This window comes from Solea senegalensis, linkage group LG6, assembly GCF_019176455.1.
Source record: "Solea senegalensis isolate Sse05_10M linkage group LG6, IFAPA_SoseM_1, whole genome shotgun sequence".
In the NCBI taxonomy this organism is placed as follows: domain Eukaryota; kingdom Metazoa; phylum Chordata; class Actinopteri; order Pleuronectiformes; family Soleidae; genus Solea; species Solea senegalensis.
The window spans coordinates 11,844,819-11,870,213 of NC_058026.1; the positions used below are offsets into that span (position 1 = coordinate 11,844,819).

Genomic DNA, 25,395 nt, shown 5'->3' on the forward strand with positions numbered 1-25,395 from the left:
TGTTGCTTGAGAATAAAAAAAGCCTCATCCCTCCATCTGTCCTTGAAGCCATCAGAGTGTATTACAACCCAGGGCAATATGCTTTGGCTCTATCTGTGAATATAAAGTCACCCTGGGAGCTTGCCAAACCACCACACTCTATACTTAACAGATTATTCAAAATCATCTTGGTCCCTTTGGGTCAGTCACACCAGTTCAACAATGGCTCTGTGTTGGTGCCGGTTGGAACTAATTTCCTTCGGCCTCATCAATATTGAGAGGTTTTGTTCTGAACTTTGCGTGACTGGAGCTACTTAACATTCCAGTAGTGCTGTCAGATTTTACACTGGGCTGTGCATTCAAGCAAACAGCTTTTGGCTGCCTCTGAAGAGAAAGCAATAGCTTTGAATAATGCATTCGTGTGTAATGTTAAGATTAAGTTTTCCAACCTCTGGTGCACAAGTTAAAAGTTTAAAGGTTCTTACCACCGATTTGAACTGTAATAATTGTATTACAAAATCTACTGGAAGTTTCTGTATTTCCCGCTGTTTTATTCCTGCCCGTACTTTAGATGCATTCCTCACACGCTGGAAGTAAATTAACATGACTGAGAAGTGAGAATTAAACATTTTTGAAAAACAACATCAGCTGCTGAAACATATGGTAAAACTAAGTGCTGCAGTGTGAGCCATTGGGGAGCGCAGCAGAGCAGCAAGCTCGACTGTTTTTTTTAGGGCTTAACTTGTTAGTCATGGATGCTGACAGGTATTTTGTCCAGTGGATATGAATCAGCTTTGCCTTTCTGCTTCCCCAAAGAACTTCTGCAAAATAACAACCTCTGATCCATATACACTGAAGAAAGAAGCTTAACTAGGGCAGGATTTACACTGACACAGAAGACCTGATTTTCAACTCTTTTAAGTCAAACATCTGATTCTCTCGTGGCTGTAACAAGAGAGATCCCACAACAAGTCTCTTCTTTCTTTTCTTTTTTTTCCCTCCACTGAGATAAACTGAAGCTTCACACAAAGTAGAGTAACGCAGACGTTTAACTTACAAAGCCAGGTCTGCAGAATAGATGTGAGCCTACATTTCTGAGTATGTTCACCCGAGACCAGTTTATTGCTCGTGTCCCACCAGGACATTTGAGTAACAAGAACAGAGTCTCTGAATGTAGTAGATATCGTTGATATCTGTGGATGACGTAGTATAAAGTTACGTCGGAGTGGGACGATGGAACAATAGCAATAATTACCTGTGTAATTTGCTATATAAATATGTGTGTGTATATACTGTATATATACTGGGTCACCCAGGAGAAAAACTATTTTGTTGTCTTGACATTTATGATGATAATTATCAACTTTTTAACCCTTTGGGCTTCGTCGCATTCTTAGGAAGAACTGCATAGTCCAGTATTGTTGATGTGCTTTATGTGTTTTTTTTTTTCTTTTAATACGTTATTTAAGTTATCTTTAAACGCTCTTACTCATCATCTCCTTCCCCGTTCTCCTTTGTGTGCCTCCAATATTTAAATTTATGATACGAATAACTAGAATAACCTGCTTTACCCTGCTTTATACTTTTTGCCTTGCCCTAGATTTATGCGAGGCAGTAATATTGTAACACTAAAATGCTTCAAGTGCTTCTCTCCAAGTTCTTCTTTCCTGCATGTGATCAGTGCTCTATTTAAACGTTCCCTTCAAGAAGTGCCGCCTGCTGTTTCTCTCGGCTGTCTCTTCATTTCTCTTGTTGTTGTTGCCACATTTACTCCTGCTCTCATCTTTGCCTGTTGATAATTCACCACTGAAGAAATCGTCTTCCATTGTTGTCGGCCTGCTCATTTGCCTACGTTCTTCCTTCTTACCTCTCACCCATAATTCGCCTCGTGCTCTCCTCTTTTGAAATGTTGCCAGTCACCCAAAACACCCATTTACCTGCACGTCCCCACAAATATGTTTTTCTATTGCAGCTCCTCTTTAATTTGTGCCCTCTTTCCTCCCCTTGTGTTGCAGGATATTCGTGGTGGGAATAGGATTTTTCAGCCTGTGCTTTCTAATGACATCTCTTGGGGGGGAATTCTCAGCCAAGAGATTGGGGGACTCCCCCTTCACCATCCGCACAGAAGGTACTGACATGTGTCGTGTGTGTCTGTCTGTCTGTGTGTGTGTGTGTGTTTCCATGTAATTAGTCACTTCACTGAGTTTCAGTGCAACTGCACATTATGGCGCTACATCTATGTGGCGTTGCTGGTGCTTCACAGCGTATGGGATGGCCTGAAATATCAGGATGAAGCCGTCAAATCATAAAAATAAATGTAAATGCCATTCATATAACCCTCGGTAGAAGAGCCTTTTTTTCTGTAGCTGTTGTCAAGCCAGATATAAATGCTTACAAATGAAGATTTATCGTATGTGGTGCATAGGATCAGCGAGTAGATCGGAAATGACTGGTCTGATCTGCAGCAGTGACAGCAGAGTGGGTGGCTATTATACAGCATCTGTGGGTTTCACCTTCACTTCTCTCCTATCCTCACTTTCACACAAAGCAGGACTGTGTGACGTACTGAAATATTTGTAAACACACATGAATGTTGGTGAGCTGTTCGCTCAGCAGCGGATTTCTCCATTTCTTACTTGATGATTTTCGAGAGGAGATAAGTTGTCCAGCTCAAAATGTAATCTACAGATCCCCTCAACCCACTCAGGATTTTATTTCAGACTTACTATCGCATGGGATTCCATTAAATCAGGCCTATAAAACCTTTGCTGTAGCCACAAGGGGACATTTCAGTATGGATTCCCCACATTTCTGAGCAGAAAACCGAAAACTAACAATAGACTCTTTTTTATTTTTTCAAATAAAAATAAAATGACATTGAAGAAAGCACCTGAACAAAGGTGAAATTATGAGAAACCTTGTTCCATCTTCTAAATAACGTAAATAACCAATGTCATCACGTAACCCAAAGCGAAGGCTAAGTGCCAGTGGTAAGGAAGGGAAAAAAGGCACCGCTCTAATCCCCTGCTGTACAAGGTGTGAAGATTGAAAGCCAGAGGTCATGTTGTGGAGGCCGACCATTTCTCTCTATAGTTTGAGTTAAAATAAGAACTCCTGTGTCGCTTCTATGTGTGTGTAGCATGTGTGCTACATGCTCTTTGTAATGGAGGCATGCTCTTAGTCAGTTGGCTTGTGTGTACAATGCAAAACAAGTGTTTCTGCATTCAAACACCCTTAACCCTCCTCTGTAGCCAGTAAAGCCACATATCTAACTATTTCATAAGGAAATAAAAAAAAGAAAAACTGGGAATGGAAATTTTACTTTGAATGTGGTTCTGGATGTGTTGTGTTTGACATGTGCAGTGATAGAGAATAAGAGAAGTGTCAATCGGTCAGTCAGTGTTGGGCTTTTTTAAATTGATTGAGAGATAATGGAGGCAGGGATTATACCACATGCTCTGTGTTTAAGTGTGAATCAGTCAGTCGTGCTGTAAGCTGTCACAGAGAAAGATGAACCACAGAAAATGGATATGGTTAAATGAGCAGACTTCGCCAAATGCAGGGATGCAAAAGCATATTAAAAACCAGACGCACTGTGTGTAAGTGAGAGGTAATGGAACAGTAGGGGACTTGGGATTATTGTGCTCGTGATAAATTGAGATTACTGCGTTTGTCTGGTAAATTCTGAATAGTGTGTATGTGCCTGTGTTTCTCAGTAAAAATGTACTTGATTAATCAACTGCTCGCACACTGCAGTTTGGGAAGACATCTGGTAAGCTCATTAAAATCTGTGTAGTGTCCAGCCGTGCTTCCTTCTAAGGAGGTTGGTGTATGCGTGCGTGCGTGTATCCATTAATGTATTTAAATACTTTTCTGCTTGTCTGTGCACAAAAGATTCCTGTATTGCTATAATCAACAGTGTATCTGGTGTTTGTGTGTGAGTGTGTGAGTGTGTGTGTGTGTGTGTTACCCCCCCCCTTCTCCGTTTATGTTAGTCTCTGTGGTCCACTGCCACACACTGTTTTCGCAGTTTTCTCCCCTTGAGTATGGTTTTATGTATGTTTGTGATGAGCTGGCAGGAAATTGGCTGCTCAATGGGGCGACAGCAGCAATGTGGGACACGATTGAGACCAGAGAGACTGTGAGACTGATCCATCTGCTCTCTGAAAATCAGCCCCGTGAAACAACTGGCCCTCTCATTAAGCTTGCGCTCACCACCTGCAGCAGACACACACACAGAAGGAGGGAGAGAGTTTTCCACCGTGTTTCATTATGTTCGTGTCATTTCTGGCACGCGTCCAACAGTAAAATTTACGAAATGTTGCCAAATCTATAAATGTTCTCAAATAATGTTGTGGCGCAGTTTTCCTGGACTTACTAAGTTGAGCAAAGCTGCGTAAGAAATTCAGTTGTGACTTTATTACTTTGGTCATTTTTATTTGACCCTTTTATAATCAACTGTTTACTACTTGACCGGGTCATATTTACCATTTATTGTACCATGACCATGTTTGTGACCATCTGACAGCTGCCAAGAATTATCTGATTCCTTGTCGCGACGCAGCTAGGGTCATTTCTGTTGCTTGGTAACATATGGAGATGTTTGTGTTTTTTCATGTTCCAAGACCAAAAGAGAAGCCAGTTTTCTTGGGTTACAATTTCTACAGAAACAGTTTTATTCCCACATTAAGACAAAACCCTTCAGGTGTGACCGCTTTTCACAAGTCATTTAAAATCACATTGTTTTTTTTTCCATAAACAAATTTGTTCTTTGCACACAGTAATGGAAACATTGGGCTTTGTCGCATTAGCAGGAGTTGTGTTGATAGCAGCTGTTTGGGTATTAGCTCCACTTTTTACCACCACATCATGATTCTTACAGGCTTATTGGCTTAGACTGAAATTTAGAGTTACATGTTCAGTTTTTTTTTTACTCAAATCTTTGTCACTGACTGACATCAAGAGCTTGGTTCCCAGATATGGAGAGGGTAGGAGGCGGTGGTGGAAGGTGAATAGAGATTTCTCTAGAGACAAATAAAAAAAAAACATGGATAAAAGGTGTAGCCGGTGATTTTTTTTCCCCCTCAAAATTAAAAACCATCCTTATGGAGCTTGTCCACAAAAAGGACCCTTGATAGTTCCTTTACCCTTAAAAAAGCTGGCCCTTTATAAAACAGGAGACTCATAGATGCTGAGAGTAGAGCACTGACCTGGGCGGACCTCAGCTGAGAGTTTACACTCGCGGTGGTAAATGCAGTTAACAGGCTTACACGTAAGCGGTCATGCGTAAACATTTACATGTGTATTTCAGCTGGTATGGGTCGAGCACATCATACAACTCTGGCTCTGTGGTCCCCTATCATCTTTTTTTTCCACACTGGATGTTAATGTCTATCACGTGTTCCCTGCAGATATGTCCTTCCCGTCACTTCATGTTGAACAAACCTGGCGTGACAATCTCTTGCATGTGTACAGCTGCAGAGCCACTCGGGGAGACCACTGTATCACTGCACTCGTAGCCTGTGGAGCTTGAGTAGACTATTTGTACGTGTTCCCACTGATGCCATCAACTAAGTGTTAGAAATGTGTGGAATGGAGTGACTGAACCTATACACTAGGGCTGAACATCAAGGGCATCAAAATGTTATCGAAATCGCAATACGGCCTACTGCAATTTCCAAATTGCATGAGGTGCAATATCTCTTAAAGCCAACATGTGTGTCAAGTATTGCCAGACTGAAGAAAGCATATTTATTTCTCATGGATCTGCATAAATAATCATCATCGGTAATCATTATAAATATGTGAGTCAGATTGAAATGAGAATAATTATGTAAAAATTACCATTCCCTCTCATATCATACTGCAACTGCAAATGTGAAAATGTGTCCTTAATCTAAAATGAGGGAATTCTCTTTTTACCAGTGCAGTTGTAAATACCAGAATCTTTTTCTTCTTCTTGGGTAATTTACAGCAGTTGGCATCTGTAGTTACTGCCTCCTTCTCATCTGTTCTTTGCACACCTTAGCCTCTTCTTCTTCTTCTTCTTCTTCTTCACCTCTTGAAATCCATAATTTTGTGTTAGTGTCTTTTCTTGGCTTGCTTGATCAAACTGACGAGATGTCTTTATACTACCAGTGTGGTGTAGACTCCAGTTATAAGGGAGCCAGGGTCATATATTATATTCAAAGAGCATGTTTCTCCTATTTTTTGCAATTGGTTTCTGAATGAGAAAATTGTACTATGTACCCAAAAAGAGTAAAGTATAATGCCTTATATTTTTCCACTTTCCAATGCTGCTTTGTAGCTTACTCTCAGAGATGCACAGGGATGCACGATGCTGGATCTTGGATGGCATCGTCTGCTCAACACATCTGTGCAATCTGTATTTATACCGCTTCCCCTGACCTTTATTTCCCCTCTGTCTAAAGTTAGGGCTACCGTGTTATTCCATCCTAAGGCTAACACACATTAACGAGAAAGCCGATTCATTTTACAAGTGGAGAGGGCCATTGTTCTGCCCTAAACGTTATTACCAGGTTGTAATTGAGAAATTTCTCCACAGTGAATTTTATTATGGTTATGTCTCTGGGAAGGTTACTTTGCAGCAATGTGTTCTCTCAATTAACCAGTCTGCATCAAGCTTTGTCTATAGGTCGCTTGCTCATCATGTCCCTCTCTGATGTAAGCTGGTCATTTTTGGGGGTCCTTGTAGTTCACAGTCAAGCGTGCGTGCGCTTTCCTTCTGCAGATGAACACTAATGGTGTTTGTGAAGACATGGCCTTGAATGGTTTTGGCAAGAGCGCTGATTGTATTATGTCTGTGTTGACAACAGTGGCAGCTGTATTTGTCTGGTGTCTTTACTGGTGTGGCTGATAAGGTTACACAGCACACCGAGAATGAATTCAGATTATATCTGTCCTCAAGCTACCTCTTTTCTATTTTCTCATTTTCTCTCATTTACCTCCCTCAGCCATGATTGTTTTCTGAATAAGTGCAGACTGTAGCTTTTTCTTCTCCTCACCCCCACCTATTCCCTAATTTCCTCGTCTTCTTTTTTTCTGCTTTCACATGCATACCATTGTCGGTTACGCCTCACCCATAGAAGAAACGTCTCCCTTTGTCTGATAAGTGACAGTAATGATCACTGCAATGCAGTGGAATTAATTTATTAGACACAAAGTGTATAGGAGTAGGCAAAGAAATAATGGTTGTGGACCCATTCAATTATCGTCAAAGTGACAGATTTAACCCAAATAAATTACAATCCTTGGTTTCAGATGGTTAGCAACAGCCGACGACTATACTCACTCAATATCACAGAACCAGCCCTTTTTTTTTTGGTCACAGAACCAGCTTTTTCTCATGTTTATTTAACCCACAGTCTCTCACTCCCCAGGAAAAAAAACATAGTTGTTAACAAATTAAGCAACATTTTACACTGCATGGTGCATGTGACCCAATTCTGATCTTTTAGTCCCATGTGGCACAAATCAAATATGACCCACCAAAGTATAGCAGGAAGGAAGCACATAGATTCAGATTTTGTTAGATTGGATTCAAGCCTCAATTATATGCGTAAATAAATCAGATTTTCACTCTTAGAGAACGAGGTCTCAAACCAGTGGACTCATGCTCTTTTAGAGTAAAATTTCAAACTAACGCTACTTTCACTTCCATTTCAGCCATCCATTTCCATTTCTAGTAGCCAACCCCATCCCGCAGGTTTGTCTCCCCAAGTTTTCACAGGGGATTTGTGACCCACTGCGATTATAATCGGCACATGACATGCCACACTCTAATTGTTTGCTATGCCAATGTGACCCTAGTAGAGATGGATAGAAAGCAGAACTAAGCTGTTGTGAGAAATGCATGCATAAGCTACCATAAATAAATCCTGCTAGCAGTCCTGATTTTAGATGAGGGGCCCATCTCATATACTTTTATGTACTGTATCGGAACTGCGTTGTTAGATACAGCGCTTATGTGGCAGTACATTGCCTATGAGGGCACACTGGTGCTATTTCAGGAAATGCTGCTCGAAGGAACTGACGTGTCTCTGAGGGCAGTAGAGATGCAGTGCAGATTAGGAGAAAACAGCAGATGAGAGAGATTGCTCTAAGAAGACCTAACTCTGCTCTGCTCTGCCTATTTGTTTTGTTTGATTTGCATAATTTGCTGCATGCACACTGCATCTTTGTCTATACCTCTCTTTGTTTATGTCTTTTTGCTTTTTGGTGCAGGTGGCATTAAAGGACTGTAATGCTTTGGTGGATTACGACTGGCTGCATCATAAGATGAACTTTAGTGTTTTATGATATGGTGTTTCAAGTGAATGGGTTTCTCTTTGCCCAATCTAACAGATCAACATTGTGTTGTACAAGAGTACAAATGTCTGCCTCCCTTCTTCTTTCTTTCTCTTCAAGCAATACCTGCATTCAGAACTGTTTCTCTAATATTTGTGTACAGTCCAAGAGTACTGTAATATGGACACAGTAAACGGCTCCTTCTGACAGGTAGTGGCAGAGATTAGGAGAAGCATCACAAAAAGAAATGCTTAAAAGACAAAGAGAGACGCGGAGGAGCCCTACAGAGTCTCTGTAACGTAACCTCCATCTGCTGTGTTTGTGTGCGTCCATGCTTGTATCGTATATCCCATGTGGATGTGTTTCTCTGTGGGAAACAAAGATGGTTTTTGAGGGTTAAGACTAGGTTTTATGGTTCGAGTTACAAGAAGTTTCACTTTAAGGCTCGGTTTAGGGGGAATAATTTACGCTAGACATTTCTTTGCAGTGGTTTATCTTCAAACGCCCCGACTGGAAGGAAAAGATAGACATTTTTAGAGAATTCAGGCAGAGCAGTACAAAGCTCAGTCTAAGGCAGTGGAGGTGTTTCCACTTGAAATCTGGGGACACACATGGGCACAAAGCTAAATTAAGATGCATGCAAGCTGAAAACAGAAACGCATAAACACTGTCTTTTGCACATTCGTCACACCGTCAGTTGAAATTAAGGTCAAACGCTGCATTCTGCAGTTCTCCTCTCTCTGTGTCCTCCACACAACTTGAGCACAAAATCACATGCATCAAGATGGGACATTTTCTCTCTAAAGTAACAGTTTGTGAACCGACCATTAACCATTTGATGCTGACAATGATTAGACAAGTGTGACACAAAGAAATGCCAACACAAATACCGATATAGTGGTTTATTTTAAAACCACGTACCATATCCACATGTAACTGTGGTGAATGGGTATAGTTCAGAAGCTTTTTTTATTTAATGGCTGCCTTAATGGAATCCGTGTTTGATCAGTGATTCCTGTCTTTACCTCTAGAGGCCAGACAACATTATGCGTATGAAGAGTTATGAACTTAATTAACTTATGATTTAATCCACAGGCAGTATTTTAGCTTAATGCACATTCAGTCTAAAAAACACATAATGAGTGATTTGTTCTTCTTCACAATAAAGCACTAGCTGTTGAATAATGCGTGTGCATTCAGGCAGTCTATACAATACTATTTGTGTATAATGTATTAAGAAAGGAAAACGATTTATTCTTTGTTAAGGCCACATTTTGAATGAAAACCAGCAGTTTGTACACAATCTGCTGACACCATTCCTCCCACTCAAGCATTTATTTAGCAGCTTACTGAACTGATCTGGTGGTGAGTGTGCTGTAATGGCAAGCCTTCGGCTATTCCCCTCTCTGGGAAATTTTAAATGGCATTACCTGTCATCTCAGATGATAGGTCCCATTCGTTTCTAAGTAAATAAAAGGCATGGTGAGGCACAACAGAGGGAAAAAAAGAAGCTTTTTCTAAAAGGTTTCTCCCAAATCTTTCATTGTTCGTTCTGTCATGTAACATTCAGTTGGTTTGTCTGCATCATGTTTGAATGTGAAAGGTTTTAACAAGCAGAACAATCTTTCCCTGTCAGAAATGCTCACCTTTCAGATGATGTGGTGGGAGCTCAGTCACTTTACAAATGTGTGAGTTTATTCTTGCTCATTTCAAGTACACGTTGAGCTTCCTGTGACTGATCCAAAGCGCACCAGTTTCTAACTGACAATCATTTAATTCTGTAGAGCGTTGCCCTTTATATACTGTATTTGTCTGGGCATATGTGGGAGTATGTCCTGAGATGTTCTTAGGAACAACACATTGTTTCTATGTGTGCGTCTGGCTGCTTTGCTATGGTTTTAATTACAATTTTTGTTTAGCCTTTAGCGGATCAAGTTGGATTCATGCATTCTGATTGATCGGTCTAATTTCCCTAATGGGTCCCACTACGTAGGCTATCAGTCTGTGAAGAACTAAACCATGTCCGACTCAGCATCTTATGGTTGCAGAATCTTGGAAAACGCATAAGCCTGCAGTTTCACTGATTAATAATAAAATACGAACCAGTGGTCTGATTGCAACAAACAGTCAAACCATTGGTCATATACACACACGCACACACACATGCTCTCCAAGCAGCTGAGCTCCCATAGTTTACTAAGTCGACGGAGGATATTGCCTTAGGTACTGCTTTGTGCAAATAATATCCATGGTATGTTCACATCTAGTATAAAAAGTGTTTACAGCATTTAAATACACATCACACTTATTTAAATGTGCCCAGCTGCAGAGCAGTTAGTGTTGTGAGATTCTTTATAGATCAGTTTACTGTAAGTGTAACCTATAGTGTACCACTAGGGTTCCTGATGGAGGCATTGTCACACTTACTTGTACTTATATCACTTTGTGTTTGTGGCAGCTCCTCTGCAAAGTGACTTTATTGACATTGACTGCTGAATAAAAGTCTTGAAATCACAGTGAAGAAAAACGTTGACAAAAAAAAAAGGGGAAACGAGGAGAGAAACGAACATTTCAGTGCATACATAGGTTAACATATTTTTTTTTTAATGCCATAAAACTGGAGACAGCAGAGAACCTGCAAACACACATTAAATATGCCATATACAAAGAGCTGGTAATACAATTATATATTTATTTCCCATTCACACACACACACACAAAGAATGGAAAACACACTTGGCACTGTCTCGTCGCCATCATCAATATTTTAAAACGACATCATCCTCAGCACAGGAGAATTGATAAATAATTGATTGGCCATCCTTTGGGATTTAAATTGTGTTCTTTGCGTGCATGATGTTATGATTTCTATGCTGGACGCCTGTGTTTCCACGGTGCAAACGCTACACTCATCGCACACGTTCACCCTTTTACAGGGGCCAACAATTTCAACAGCACTCACTTATTCCAAATATCAAATGACAGCTGACCAAGTGAGGATAAATTATTCTTCATTAAAAATAAAGAAATATTGTCACCATCAGCAGAATGAAACACAGTAGAGTCGGGTAACAGAAAGATAATGCCATTAGGCATAGACGGCAGAGTTTCAACTCCAAACAGAGGATTATTGAAGCTGACATGATTGTCAGATTAAGCTGGGAGTGAGATAAATCAGAGCCTGAGCTTGTGTGTGTGTGCATGTGTTGATTTGTGTGTCGAGAAAATAAGCTCAATTTGGGGGAAATATGGTGTTAATTAGAATTAGAGTGTGGAACCGATTTAATCATTCAGCTAGTCGTATTCGGCACAATAAAACTGATGACTATTCCTCTAAGCGATTGATCAAGAGAGTTTAAACACAAACAAGCTGAAGGAAGAATGAACTTGAATATATACATGCCGAGAGAGATTGAGTAGATGGAGGTACAGTGATGCCTGGATGCCATTGGCATCAGTCTGAAGGAGTTGGTAAAAAAAAAAAATAGTGATACATTCAATTGTGAATTCAGTTCAGTTCATAATTTCACTTTTGTGCCTGTAGAGTCAGTTTGACAGAATCGGGAGTGAGGAAGACAATGATGCAGGTGCTGCTCTGTGGAGGTGATTTGACATCCTCGCATTTTCGCGCACACTACATGATTGATTTGTGTTGCAGTTGCAACTTTTGGAAGCTTGCTTTCATGTGACCACTTAAAAACTGCCGTTGGATTCTTGAGTCTCAGTAGTGATGTGAGTGCCCTACATACTGGACAGAAACAAACATTTGTCAGCATTTCTTGCCATAATGAGTTGGAAAATATACTCAGCCAAGGATTTTTACCATGAATACATAAAACCATAATAAAGGTCTTTCATTATTTAGTGCACGTTGGAGAGTAGCTACCTGCTGCTGGCTATGGTTCTTGAAAATTTAAGCAGGGTCCTCTGTTATCTAAATTTATGAATTTAAGGGGCAATATCTGCTGTTTTATGGGTTTTTTTTTAGGAGCCACAAATAACCTGCTTTCACTCTTAACAAAATGGATGTTTGCAGCAAAATGTTCATTGAGATTTAGTGAAGTCCTATTTCTCACAGTTGAAATGAATTGAATCCAGTAGAAGCAGCTTGTTTTTTTTCACATTAGTGGCAAGAGTTGACTTGGGGCTCGTAAAGCTGTTGTTAATTTTTCATGCTTGTGCCATAGCCGTCAGTCTAGAGTCTTCACATACCTGAACATCTTTTGCCCTGTAAACTACCCCCCCACACACCCAGCCCAGACTGTAAACATTTTTATATACTCAGCTTGCAGCTCAACAGCCTCCAAGTATTGCAAGGCCAGATGTCCATTTTGGCTCTAAGAATGCTATATCTTTTTCTCCCTCACACATGGTTTCACCAGTCCTCTGCTTCATTACCTGTAAGTCAGAGTAAATAACAGAATGAATGGAAGTGCCAGGTTTGCCTTAGAGCAAACAGGGTATCTGCCAAAGCTCCCAGCCGCAAAGAAAAGCCTTGACAGATATTAATTTATCTGCTAATGGCTGAATTACAGACACAAACTTACAATAGGTTCATATGGAGGAAGCGGGAGAAACCATAATATTTATGGGGAACTGGGAGATGCAGGGAAAGAAGGGAGAGAAAAATAAAGTCACTAAAGAGTGATTCCTTATTGAGAGATCATTGAACAGATTTATTTCAAGAAAATGAATTATTATGTATTATTCATAGTTGAAAAAGCTGTTTAAGTATCTGCACTAGGGCTGAACGATATGGACAAAATTTCATATCTCGATATTCATGCCAGATATCTCGATATCGATATGATACGATATGACTACGGGTTCGGTGAAAAGCAAGCATTTTTCAGAAAAATAAAAACATCATAATACAAAAGACTGTGGAAACTTTCCACATGGAAAGTGTTTTATTGATACGAACTCACTGTGAGACTGTGTACACGGGTACCATGTCTTTTGCAATGTGGCATGTTATAGCGTCTGTAACGCCTTTATGTCTGGTGGACGTCGACTCATATGGTGTAACACTACTGAACGCATCAGTAAACACACTTAACTTGGGCTTCTTTTGGGCTGAGAAGTCCCCGGTGTTTCTCTCATTGTAATACACTCTTCGTGCAGCACGCGATGGTGTTGTTTCAGGTGGTGAAACATGTTTGTTGTGCTACCTTGGTTCGTTGCAATTTTCGCCAAGCACGACCTGCACAACAAGACATCCTTTTTAAAATCCAAAATACCTCCAAATAATGGAGGATGATTTATGTTTTGGCACAAAATCGCCACCGGCCGCATTATCTTCTGTCACTTTTCTTTCCCGCTGTGTATGTCGTGTGTGTGTGTGTATGTGTGTGTGTATGTTGTCTCAGTCTCCGTCTCCCTCCCGCCCTCCTATGTTTGTCATTGGTTGGCTTCAGCTGTCGTTCCACAGCAAGCATAAAATAAGGTTTGTGGTTGGCTGGCCGTAGTGGTGCATTCAAGGGCAATCGTAAAAATGAAGTTTATTGTGACTGCCAGAGCTGTACATGCAGGGCGAGCGCGGGGGAAAATCTATTTTGTTTATATCGTTGCTTTTTCGATATGAATATCTTGAATGTTCATATCTAGATATCGATACGATAACGATATATCGTTCAGCCCTAATCTGCACCTTACTGTACAGGATGAGAGTGGCACAGACTGATAAGGACATTTTCTTTTGTTCCACGGTAATCACCATAAAACTCTCCTGGTTTTTACAACAGCTGCCAAACCATCATAGATGTGCAGATCTCTTCTCTGCAGCTTTCCAAATAAATGTGTTTTTTACATGAATTGTTTTTAATAAATAATAAGACATCAACTGAAATGCTTCTCATTCCATTTGGATGGAGAAGTGTCCAGCATTACCAAACTGCATTGTTGTCATGGAAATATTCTAGCATCATCACAATTATGCATTTAGTTCAACTGACCAACCTGAGGTCTCGTACAATTTTGTTTGGTCCTTTGCTTCTAACAGAGTGTATCGCTGAGGACGCGTTTGCACAAGCGGACTTTGCGTTACTGTCGTTACACGGCGTTCAAGTCAAATTCAACGCTGTTGGTTATTACGGTAATTGCACTGCACGGCTGCATGAAACTGTGGTGACTTTGTTTTACACGTGACACACAAACAAGCGACTTGTAAAGCAGTTGTTTTCAGTGTAACTAAATCAGTTAATTAAAACTCACTGGACTGAAATACAGTGACAGGGTTTGTGATGCATATTGATATTATATTGAGATTATAGACATTTCTCTGGTAATTGTTGGAGATGAACCCACGTTTTTAGGATTGGTAAATCTTTTTTACTGATCTACAGTTCGGCTTTGTTCAGCTTGATTCTGGTGGAAGTCTCTTCCTGTGAAGGCAGTGGAAACACGCCATTAGTGTTATTTTGACCCATTTCTACCTTTTTACCCATGTTCTGTCATCTCCCTCATCTTTCCTGTGAACACATCAAAATATGCACACTCGGTCACACAGAACGGTGAAAAGGTCACATCACACACACACACACACACACACACGTTACCCAATCTAAATTCTTTTCAACCACCATCTGACAGGGAGGCGCACGCACGCACACACACACTCACTTTAAACTTTGACACTTTGAGTACATCACTTGCAGTATAACACCACGCTCTGTCACACTAACATACATTGACTTGGTGGAAATAGCCCATGTGGCGTCGTGTCTTCGTTACGAGGGTCACAGGCTGTTTCTTGCAAGTTTTTCAGAAAACTGCTGCCACATTAGTCGCTTTTAGTTGTTTAAAGTGGCGTCCACAGCACACACAAGACAGAGTTTTGTAAAGGCTGCTGGCTGCACAGTTAAATGATACCTATTATAATGCTATAATTGCCTATTTGCCGCTATTATTCCATTACCGTTGGTGTTTGTGAATAGTCAAGTGATATGTGTTTTCAATTAGCCATGTTACTTTAGATATAGATTACTTCTAATGGCAAGGTGTGGGTCATTTGGATCTGCAGGTTTGCTTGCCTCTATTTTTTTCCCCCATAATTATGCATGGTGTGTGTTTGTGATCAGATTGGAGGTTATCACCGCTTGTTTCAACGGATAAACACAACATTGTGCGTGTGCGATTTTAAATAAAGTAGAATCCCTGTCTGATGAAGAAATCTATTCTTTTGTATTTTAGTTGAAACCGTGGTTCAAAACGGCGGTCGCTATCACCCGATTTCATCACATTTTCATCAAGAAACAAATGCACCCCACTCACAGACGAAACTGCGCTTGTCAACAGATTAACCTTTCATGCTGCATATGTGTACATGCAATTTGGTTGTTTTTTTATTTCTCATTTTTCTTCATGCTTTGTGTGTGTGTGTGTGTGTGTGTGTGCAAGCTCAGTGATGCCAGTGTTTCATCCTCTGTCATCATAATAAGATAAACCATGTAGACAGTGATGGAGAGAAAATTAAAGTAAGAAAGTGTATGAAAGATAAAGGGGATAATACAGAAGGATCCTGCAGATGGGAGATAATGAAGGGTGCGACATCTCCAAACCAGTATTTGGTTTACGGAGGCTCAGTAATCAATCAAAATCCAGGAATTAAGGGGAAAGGGATCTGTTGAGACACAAAAACCTCCATTAGAGCCCTACACAGTCTCTCTTCATCTCATTTGAGAGACGGAGAAGTGCTCAAAAGAGAAGTGACAGAAATTGTCAGCCTTAATATTCAGTGTCGCTGTCCCGCCCTCTGTATGTTTTAATGTCTTCTCATATCTGCCATCTCCCATCAGGAAATCCAATTTGTCCTCACATCACTGAATGAATGATGGGGAAAAAAAACATGGCCAAACCCAATGAACAATAAATATTTCAAAAGCTGAACCAATAGCCTTTACATTTTATCTAATGGAGGGTACACATTAGTTTCTTAATCTTCCTTTCAGTTCTGGCCTTACATCTTACTAAATTGACCCTCAGATCATTATGTTTATTGCAATATTTACTTTATTGCCAGTTCAACGTTTCACTTCCTTCATGCTCCACTTGTTGTGTTTGCATTTGCATTTGCATTCGCTCACACCCAAAACTTTAATTCCCAGTGTGCTGTTTAAAAAAAAAAACAAAAAAAAAACTCCCATCCCACTTATTTCCATGTTGTGCTTTCAGTTCTGTCGTTCTTTAGCTAATGAAAAGTGCTAAGCTCCTGCAACATAATAATTAAACCACAAGTAATTTGTGCTAATTGAACGTAGGTGTAGAAATAAGCAAGATGTACTGGAGACGGGAGCGTGGCAATAAGCACCACCGTCTGTGCGCGTGTCTTGGCGAGAGAACCTTTTACCGGGGATTGCGTTGTTTCCTTTATTGCAAAGAGTGATGGTGGCAGAGAGACGGAGAGCGAGAGAGAGGAATCAGGAGAAGGAGTGAGTGAAAACCAGGCATTTGGAGGATAATATGAATATGAAGATGGGGGGGGGGAAAGGAAGAGGCATCAAGAAATGGTGGAGAATTGATTACATATATATATGTATATGTATGTGTGTGAGTGTGTATATATATATAGATATATACATCATATATCTATATATGTATATGTGTGTGTGTATATATATATATATATATACATATACATCATATATCTATATCTATCTATATATATATATATATATGTATGTATATATATATATATATATATATATATATATATATATATATATATATATATATATATATATATATATATACATATATGATGTATATATGAGGTTTCTTGTGGCTTGATTCTATAGTCCAGCGTCTCTCCTGAGAAGCATCCATATACTGAAGTGATGATGTAATCTCCAGGCAAATCCTGCAGCTGATTGCGACTAATGGGAAACAACAGGCAGAACACCATGAATGTACTGACTTGGATTTGATTGTTCTCTCTGAGATGGGATATCTCAAACAGGACATTCTGAACCCACAGCTATACAGTTATTTAGCATTGATTATGAAACAATTTTTTTCCTGCGTGTACATGCGTGCGTGCGTGCGTGCGTGCATGCGTGCGTGCGTGCGTGCGTGTGTGTGTGTGTGTGTTTGTACAGTATTTGTGTGAGATTAGGTGCTCCTGTGACAAAATGACGTCAGTCTCCAGTTCTCCAGTTAATTTGGCTTTGTCAACCTTTATCCAGCAGGCCCTTCTGTTGGCATTCATCAAACCTCAGATAGTTTTCAGCCCTTCACCCCTCCCTAAACCAATCAAAACACCATCCTGTTTTTTTCAGACGTGTGTTTGTGTGTGGTGCCAAATAAGTAACTCATTGTGTGCAACTTATTTTTGTATAGACACACGTGTAGTACACGTACAGTAGATGATTGGCTGACTCACGACAGGAGAGCTGACAGTTAAACACTGTTTGTTTTCACAAACCCAGCACATAGAACAGGGGCCACACAAATACACATGTTGTTTACTTATTTATTTATTTATTAATTTATTTGCATTTATAATTTGTGGATTTTAATTGAGTTCAATTCAGTTATTCAGGCAAAAAAAAGAAAAGAAAAAAGATTGCTCTGTTACTCTTTCTATGACTGCTGCTGTTGGTTTACACACACACACACACACACACACACACACACAAACATACACAGACGGCCCAAGAACCTCGGGGCTTTTTTGAAATCCAGTGACAGGAAAGGGTTTGATGTGGGGGATGTCATAGATGTTTTATATTTTGTCACTCTTCCTGTCATTCCCATTGTCGTAAAGCCAGACATGTTGCTCTGGCTATTTCATTCAGTCTCTTTAAGTGTAGCGTTTTCTGTGATGTTTTATTAACCCTTTAACACCTAAGCCTCCACATGTCCGTCTGGACCTCTTTTTTTTTGTTCTTATTTTAACCATAAAGGTGCCAGAAAATGTGCTTTTGCCCATTTTTCCAGAATAACTTTCAATATCTGGCAGTTTACTGCATGTTAAATAGTGTATTAAAAATTTAAAATGAAGAAAAAAAGTTTTTGATTTTGCATGTTGAATTTGAAATTTGAACAGTGTAAAACTTTTTTGTCTCAATGTCAAAAAACATGGGCCAAAATATGGAAACTATGCACAGGCATTTTTCCCCACTTTTTTCCCTTACTGGTGACAAAGACACTGATTTGCCAGTTTCCTGCAGCAGTGTGAGTGAAATTACCACAATTACCATAATAACCACATGTTGCCTTTAACGTGCAACTTCTCAGCTTTCAGAAACAGTTGGAATTTTTCCAAAAGCACAAACCGTTGCGTAATGACGGTGATGCAAAGTGCACTTCCGGGAACGTGTCGTCTGCGATACGCTCACTGTTAAAGCTGCATCTTGTTGCATATTTCAATTTCCAGTCACTAATGTTAATAGTTAGGAAGTAGCTGTTGCAGAAGCGCTGGGAAAACAGCCAAAATTGCATGTAGGTTACAGTATATGTGTGTACATACACACTACATCTACACCGACACATATGTCTCTTAGTTTTCACTCGTCTCTTCGGAGACACGAACAAGAATTCTGTTTTTGCTTCACGCATTTCAGTCCTTGGTTGAGATATGATGTGCTGTGACATTAAATATTCAGCCCAGTATGGCGGCTAAAGCTGGGCTCTGTGTGTGTGTGTGTGTCTGTGTGTGTGTGTTATTCCATCCATGGCAGTGGGGGAAGCCAAACTCAGCAGGAAAAAGCATTCCAGCAGGTTGGTCATGTCAGGTCACTGGTTTTACTTTTAATAACATTTTGACACCATCTTTATTTTCTTACTTAACACAACTTGTCGGTAAATAACTGTACCGACGAGTGCTTGATTTACGACTGAAGGGCCAATTCATTCATCTGGAACACATAATAATACTCGTATAATAAAATCTAATGAAATTATTTGGTTTAGAAAATTCTGCCACATTTTTATCCGCCATCATACCTCTATCATGGGATTGAAATAGCCTAGTGGGGTGACATGTAAAGCAAAATAAATGTATGCATTAATCAAAATGGACATTTTTAGCATGACCATTGAGAGGTTTTATGTGATTAGAGCAGATGTATTCAATAAGTCTGTGCCATTTAAGCAAGCCTTTTGGAACATTGGCACTTAGCAATTTGTTCACCTGTGTCAAATGCGTTTAAAAAGATTTCCAGTGAGTCTTTCATCACGGTACACAGTGGGCAGACCTCATTTGTTACAGCTGGTCATTCTCATCCAGGGTTGTCGAGGTTCTGTGACTAAGTTTCGACACAGAGATTTGTCAAGAGACGGAGACGCACAGAGAACAATTAGCCCCCTGACCTTAAATGATATTTGATACATGAGAACATGGGAACGATCTATTCTCTTGTACCTTCAGGCTTGTTGAATCAATTGACTGCTGGACAGCGCAGCTGTTTGTTGGTCATCTATCAAGGGGCAAGGGTTTTGTACTACTTTGGTGTTTTTCTCGTCTTGTAATCTCTCATATTATAGTTCATTAAAAGCCCCTCAGAGACGCACTCATTTTAAACGGTAAACCAATCCCACTCGCAGTGTGTGTGGGTGAGGTAATCTAAAATCACATTTTGGACACTTTTGCAGGAATATGATTTCTCTGTAAATCACCAAAAATCTGACAAGCCTTCATTTTATTTAAATTTTTTTAACCTTTAAGGTAAGCTGTTATTTTATTTGTTCTGCCACTTTTCCCGACCCTTTACATGGATTATATCTATTCATTTATTCCATCAGTCAATCACACAAAGGTATCACCCTGACACAACACAATCAATCACTGGCAGAGGATATGACACTCGTAAGTCTTTGACAAATACATCTGTCGCTGTGGAGATAACTTGCTGAACTTGGATTTCCATCTGACCCTGGAAGAGATAGAGGTAGACAATGACCTTGCATCTGCGCTGGTTGGCATGGCAGCCCATTGGCAGTAATTGCCTGTCAAGCAGCAGACGTGTGGTTTGACATAGTGGTCAGACAGTGTAATCCAGGTGTTTGCCGTGTCAATATGGGCCCTATGTGCTCTGATGGGAGGATAAAAGTATACACTCTGACCCCTGTGTCGCCCTATCGCCATAGATTTACCCTTTTTAGCTGCTTTCTTCTTCGTGTGTAGTAGTTGAAAAATGTAACGATGGTTTTAGATGACGGTCAGATCTCCTTTGGCCCGTTTATTCTGCATCATCACATGTGACAGTCTTTACATTGTGTTTACGCTTCAAGGGTGTGCTCATAATTGCACATGACGTTAAAATGCATCTACAATGCACATGCTGACTGAGATCAGATGTCGTACAACTTAAACATAGAACATGATGAAACATACAAAATGAATCTGAGGTTGCTTCTCTCCAACCACTTAATAGCAAAGCACGTTGTTGTTTTTAACAGCTTTGCACAGGTAAAAAAATGTTAGCAATAATAATACTAATTTGTAGTTTATCTAACTTGAATATACAAACGTATTGATGGTACAGGATGAATTCAAATTTCTTTTTAATTTTAAGAACAGAATACTGAGTTGAGTAGTGTGACACCCCCACATTTTAATTTACTTAACTTATTAATTGTGGTTAAGTTAATTGTGCAGCAATACTCTAACATGAGCCATAGTTCTCCGCTAGTGCATCCTTTTTTACGCACAACACATTTTGGACACTTTTGCAGGACTCTCAAGTGTCTGTCCTGAAATAAAAACGCCTATTTTGTGAAGAGAAATCAGTGCTGCATTAAGAAACAAAGACTAACTGTTGGGGAGAATTAAACACATACATAGGGGTAATGCGTTCATGGTTTTAAAGCAGTGCCACAGAGGGGGTCATTTCTCTGTCGGTAGTGTCTTGTCATGCCCACAAATATGTATATTCTGCTGGGTATTAATTTTTAGCCTCTCCTAAAATTAGCTGTGTTGTATGTCTTTCCTGTTCAGGGAAGAAATGTGTAACTATGTGACCATGAGACTCTGGGACTGTGTCCACATTCGCTCAGCTGAAGTCTTAGCGTATCATTGGCTTTACTACAAGTATAGGGACCTTGGTTGCTATGGCAACCACCATTGGGAATTGGGTTTCTGAATTCTTTTAGCCAGCTAGAGACAGAAAATAACCTGGTGGTCACATGTGGCCAAGCTGCTCAATATTTGGAAAAGAAAAGGGGAAAAAAAACATTTGAAGCAAACACTGGGAGGTGAATGAGACGTAAAACTTTGACACACTGGACCTGTGATTAAATCAATAACTTAACCTTTATTTTGGGCTGGCTTGATACCACTTTTTGTGTCTGCTACCGATATCACAACCATGACCTTCTACCAATTCTGATGTCCGTATGATACAGTCCTTTAACTTGTTTTAACAATTTAGCAGTAAGACACGTGTGCTGCCACATTTACCACATAATTATAACCTAACCATTTCAATAACATAAAGCTTTAACGACGTGGAAGATATTTGCATCCGTCATGCAAGTCCTGGTCACATGACAGTGGTGATGGATCTCTCTTTACTGTGTGTGGCCTGTGCTTATTGAAACATTTAAATCATATTGTTTAGGATTTATGGACCATATCAGAGTTTTCTTTTTTTAATTTGCCAATATCCAATTTTGGTCAGTATCAGACTGATGCAAAGTATTTTATCAGCTCACTTCTAGCTTTATTGCAACAGAATTATGCTCATGATGATGGCAAAGGACCAAGTTGGAAGGGTTTGTAATGTTTCACTGACTATCAAACTGTCAAGTTGTCTCATGGTTTTAGGGTAGAAAGTGGTTTTATCAGTGAACTGCAACTTATGCCAACAAGGAGATGAGTGACACAGGGAAAAGATCAAACTTGTTGTGAGTCTCTATCAAAGACTTTACATGCATGTTACAAGTCTGATTTTAGTTGGACTAAGACAATAATTTGGTTTTCTTAATGTCATGAAAACACGTTAATCCGACTAAAATTGAGCTAGTCGGACTAACATACCTGGATAATGCAATTCATAGTCCGATTACGCCTCCGACTACATCCTTAGCTCAATTAATCTGTGCATGTAAATATACTGACGACGTCTGTGGCTGGAGGCATTCTTTGTTGTTGCCCTTCTGTTACATTCTCATGACTTTTGGTGGACGGGATAAACTGATGATAGGTCAAATGTGAAGATTTCAAAGTCCTTCAGTCTTAACCACATGTTTGATGTGAATCTGAGGAGTTGCGTATGTCTTGAGTGGATTCACTGGTAGGAAAAACAGACAGAATTGATTGTTTGGCACATGAAATAAAGAAGTTTACTTTTGATCTACTCTGCTGTGCTGAGAAAGACATCCAAAACGCAACCACAGCCAAAATCAGTGTGGTGAGCAAGAGGAGCTGCAGGCTTTGAATTTAATGTGCATGCTGTTCTGCAAGATTGTCTTGCACTTTGCTGTCAAACTTTCCGTTCAACTCTTGTCTCCCCTTCTACGTCTGTCTCCCCACTCAGTCCTGGGAGGTGTGGAGTCACGTAGTGTGCTGAGGAAGATCAGTGACACGCTGGAGGTGATTCTGAAGAAGATGGACAGCCTGTCCAAACTCGACAACACCTCCACCACTGATGCACGGCGTCTGGATGAGCTCAGTTCTGCTATCAACAGGTATGCTGAGTTGCGGTGATCACGGCTAGCAGTCACCAACATTTTTATGTTATTACTCCATCCATCCATCTTCTACCGCTTTATCGTCCTCCACCTTCTTGTGCCTAGATCTTGATGGTGGGGGTGCCTGATGCCTGGTGCAGAACGTGGCTCAGAACAGAAGTTAGCATGGTCAACTTCGTACCAAGAGTTGTTTCTAAAGCGATGTCAGTGTAGTGTCCGCTGTGCCTGCCATTGTTGGGTGCACTCTGAACAACAAATACACAAGCAGTAGGGCAACAACCTTGTCTGAGAGCGCTGTTTGTACTGTAGAATTTGAGCTAAAACTCTTAGATTTCATTTGATTGGATGATGCTTTTGCTGCCACTTGGAATGTTGAGCATTCTCAACTTCTGCTGCGTGCAGCCCAATCAATGCACCCACATTGTCAACACTTGACACATCTACCACTCAAAGTGAATTAGAAACATTTTACTGCATGCCTCCATCGTAAGATTATTCTTTGAAAAAATAATGAAAATCTTTGACTGATATGTGATTGTTTCATTCAGTGGCAGCTTTATTGTAATACTTTTAATCCTGATTGTAATACAAAGCAAAACTCTATTCTTAGTCTTAAATTAGGTGTTGTATCTTCTAATCTTTAAACTATAAGCACTGTAATGACATTTATAAGATATATTTCCATATTGTGAGTTCTACTGAACATCACCTCTGTATGTCCAGCATTGTCATGGCTTCTGTCTTGTCTACCATTTTTGTACTTTGCCCTCATCTTCACTCTCATTTTCTTCCTTTTGTGTGTTCACTTGTGGAAATTGCAGTTGTTACCTGAAACACTGCTGCTGTTAAACGGATAAGCCTTGTATGACCTTGCCGCTACAGCTTTTATCGCACTGCTCTTCTCCTTGCCCTCTTAGCACCCAAACATTCCATTGTATTTTCCGTCTGAAGTTCTCCTCATTCCGTCCCCTTTCATTTCCATACGGCCCTGACTGAAGTCCGTGCAGCAGTGTTGATGTGATATGCACTGACACGAATACCCTCACCTCCTCAAACTTTGTTAAATGATACCTGATAAATGCTTGGGTTCAGAGCCGCACTGAGGCTATAGAGCGGAAGGATGGAACGATTAATATGGCCCGACATCGGCGCTAACTACAATCAATGTCTAGTAATGGCTTGTTTAATGTGAAGGAGGCTGTTCTTCTCTTAGGCTGGGGGAGTATTTCTGTTTATTGTAAGGGACTCGAACAAGGGCAGTATAAGAATGTGTAACTGAAAATGAAATCAATTTGCAGTTATTGGCTTAAAGGGGGCTTTTTGGCTGTGTAGTGGATTATATAGAGTATAATTGCTGTCAAATACAAAAGCTAAAATCAGAGTTGTGTGACCATCGTGTTATTGAACAGTTTGCTTGTAACTACACCACTTGTCAGCCCATAACTTATAACATGTACATGTATTGCATCTGTCTAAAGTAAAAAAACGAGAAGATTATCCTTAAAAAATATCCGTAATTGTCATTATTACTTTAACATTATCGTTCATTATGTCGCTTGACACTGTTTATTAATATTAATTAGGTAATTCAATCAGCAACTCGTTCATTCGTATCAGTGTTGTCGCAGTAAAATACAGTGTGCTTGATCATAAAGGCATCATAAAAAGGTTGAGTTGGGTTATCTGAGTGGCACAGAGAAAAAGAAAATCTATCATCCCCCCGCTGCAGACAGTGAGGCTTAATCCACAGTAACTGTGCCTCTGGCTTGACTACACATCCCATTACACGCATGGCATTAAACCAATTACCCACATTTATAGCAGGGACTGCAGTTTGCAATTTGGTGATTTGCCTTAGCCACATAATGAAAATGACAATGACTAGATAATAACTAATAATGATTTGTAATATTTCTAACACAATAACCCTCATTAAAACATTATTTCATTATATTGTGTAACATAATTGACCGCAACGATGTGTTTTTTGTGTCACATCATATGTCTTTAGCTTTGTTTACACCGCGATTGACGTATTATTTCACTGTAATGCTGCTTAAAAAAAAATCATACATACATCAATACATTTCAAAGCGTTGTCTGATACATTACCTCTGTTAAAATGATTATAAGCACTTACAACCAGATGTAGATGTGCACACAGACTTCAGTGCCTCTCCTTTTAGTCTTCGATTGATTATTTTTGAAAAGTTTCTCCTTTTTTTGTCATCAGCACATTGTGAACAATATGCAATCGACATCAGCACACTCTGTGTAAAAAAAAAATCCATTTAATTTTTCAGAGCACTGTGTTGTTGGGTATAGACTGAATGGATCCATGGAGTGAAGCAGCTATAATAATTGGAGTGATTTTATATATTATTTTTTTGATTCAGGAAGCAAAAGGAAAAAGCTACTGACTCAAGTAAATTGTGGTGGACATGTTTCACACACACATACACACACACACAACCTCTT

At 39.8% G+C, this 25,395-nt stretch overlaps 1 protein-coding gene across 3 annotated transcripts in view; it reads left to right on the forward strand.

The window, feature by feature from the left end:
- Positions 1-25,395, forward strand: part of LOC122771420 (alpha-1,6-mannosylglycoprotein 6-beta-N-acetylglucosaminyltransferase B-like) — an 89,224-nt gene that overhangs the window by 3,913 nt on the left and 59,916 nt on the right. For all 3 annotated transcript variants that reach the window (XM_044028984.1, XM_044028986.1, XM_044028985.1), the window contains exons 2-3: positions 1,995-2,107; positions 22,764-22,914. In XM_044028984.1, coding sequence (XP_043884919.1) covers positions 1,995-2,107; positions 22,764-22,914 — 264 coding nt within the window. The remainder of the gene's footprint in view (positions 1-1,994; positions 2,108-22,763; positions 22,915-25,395) is intronic.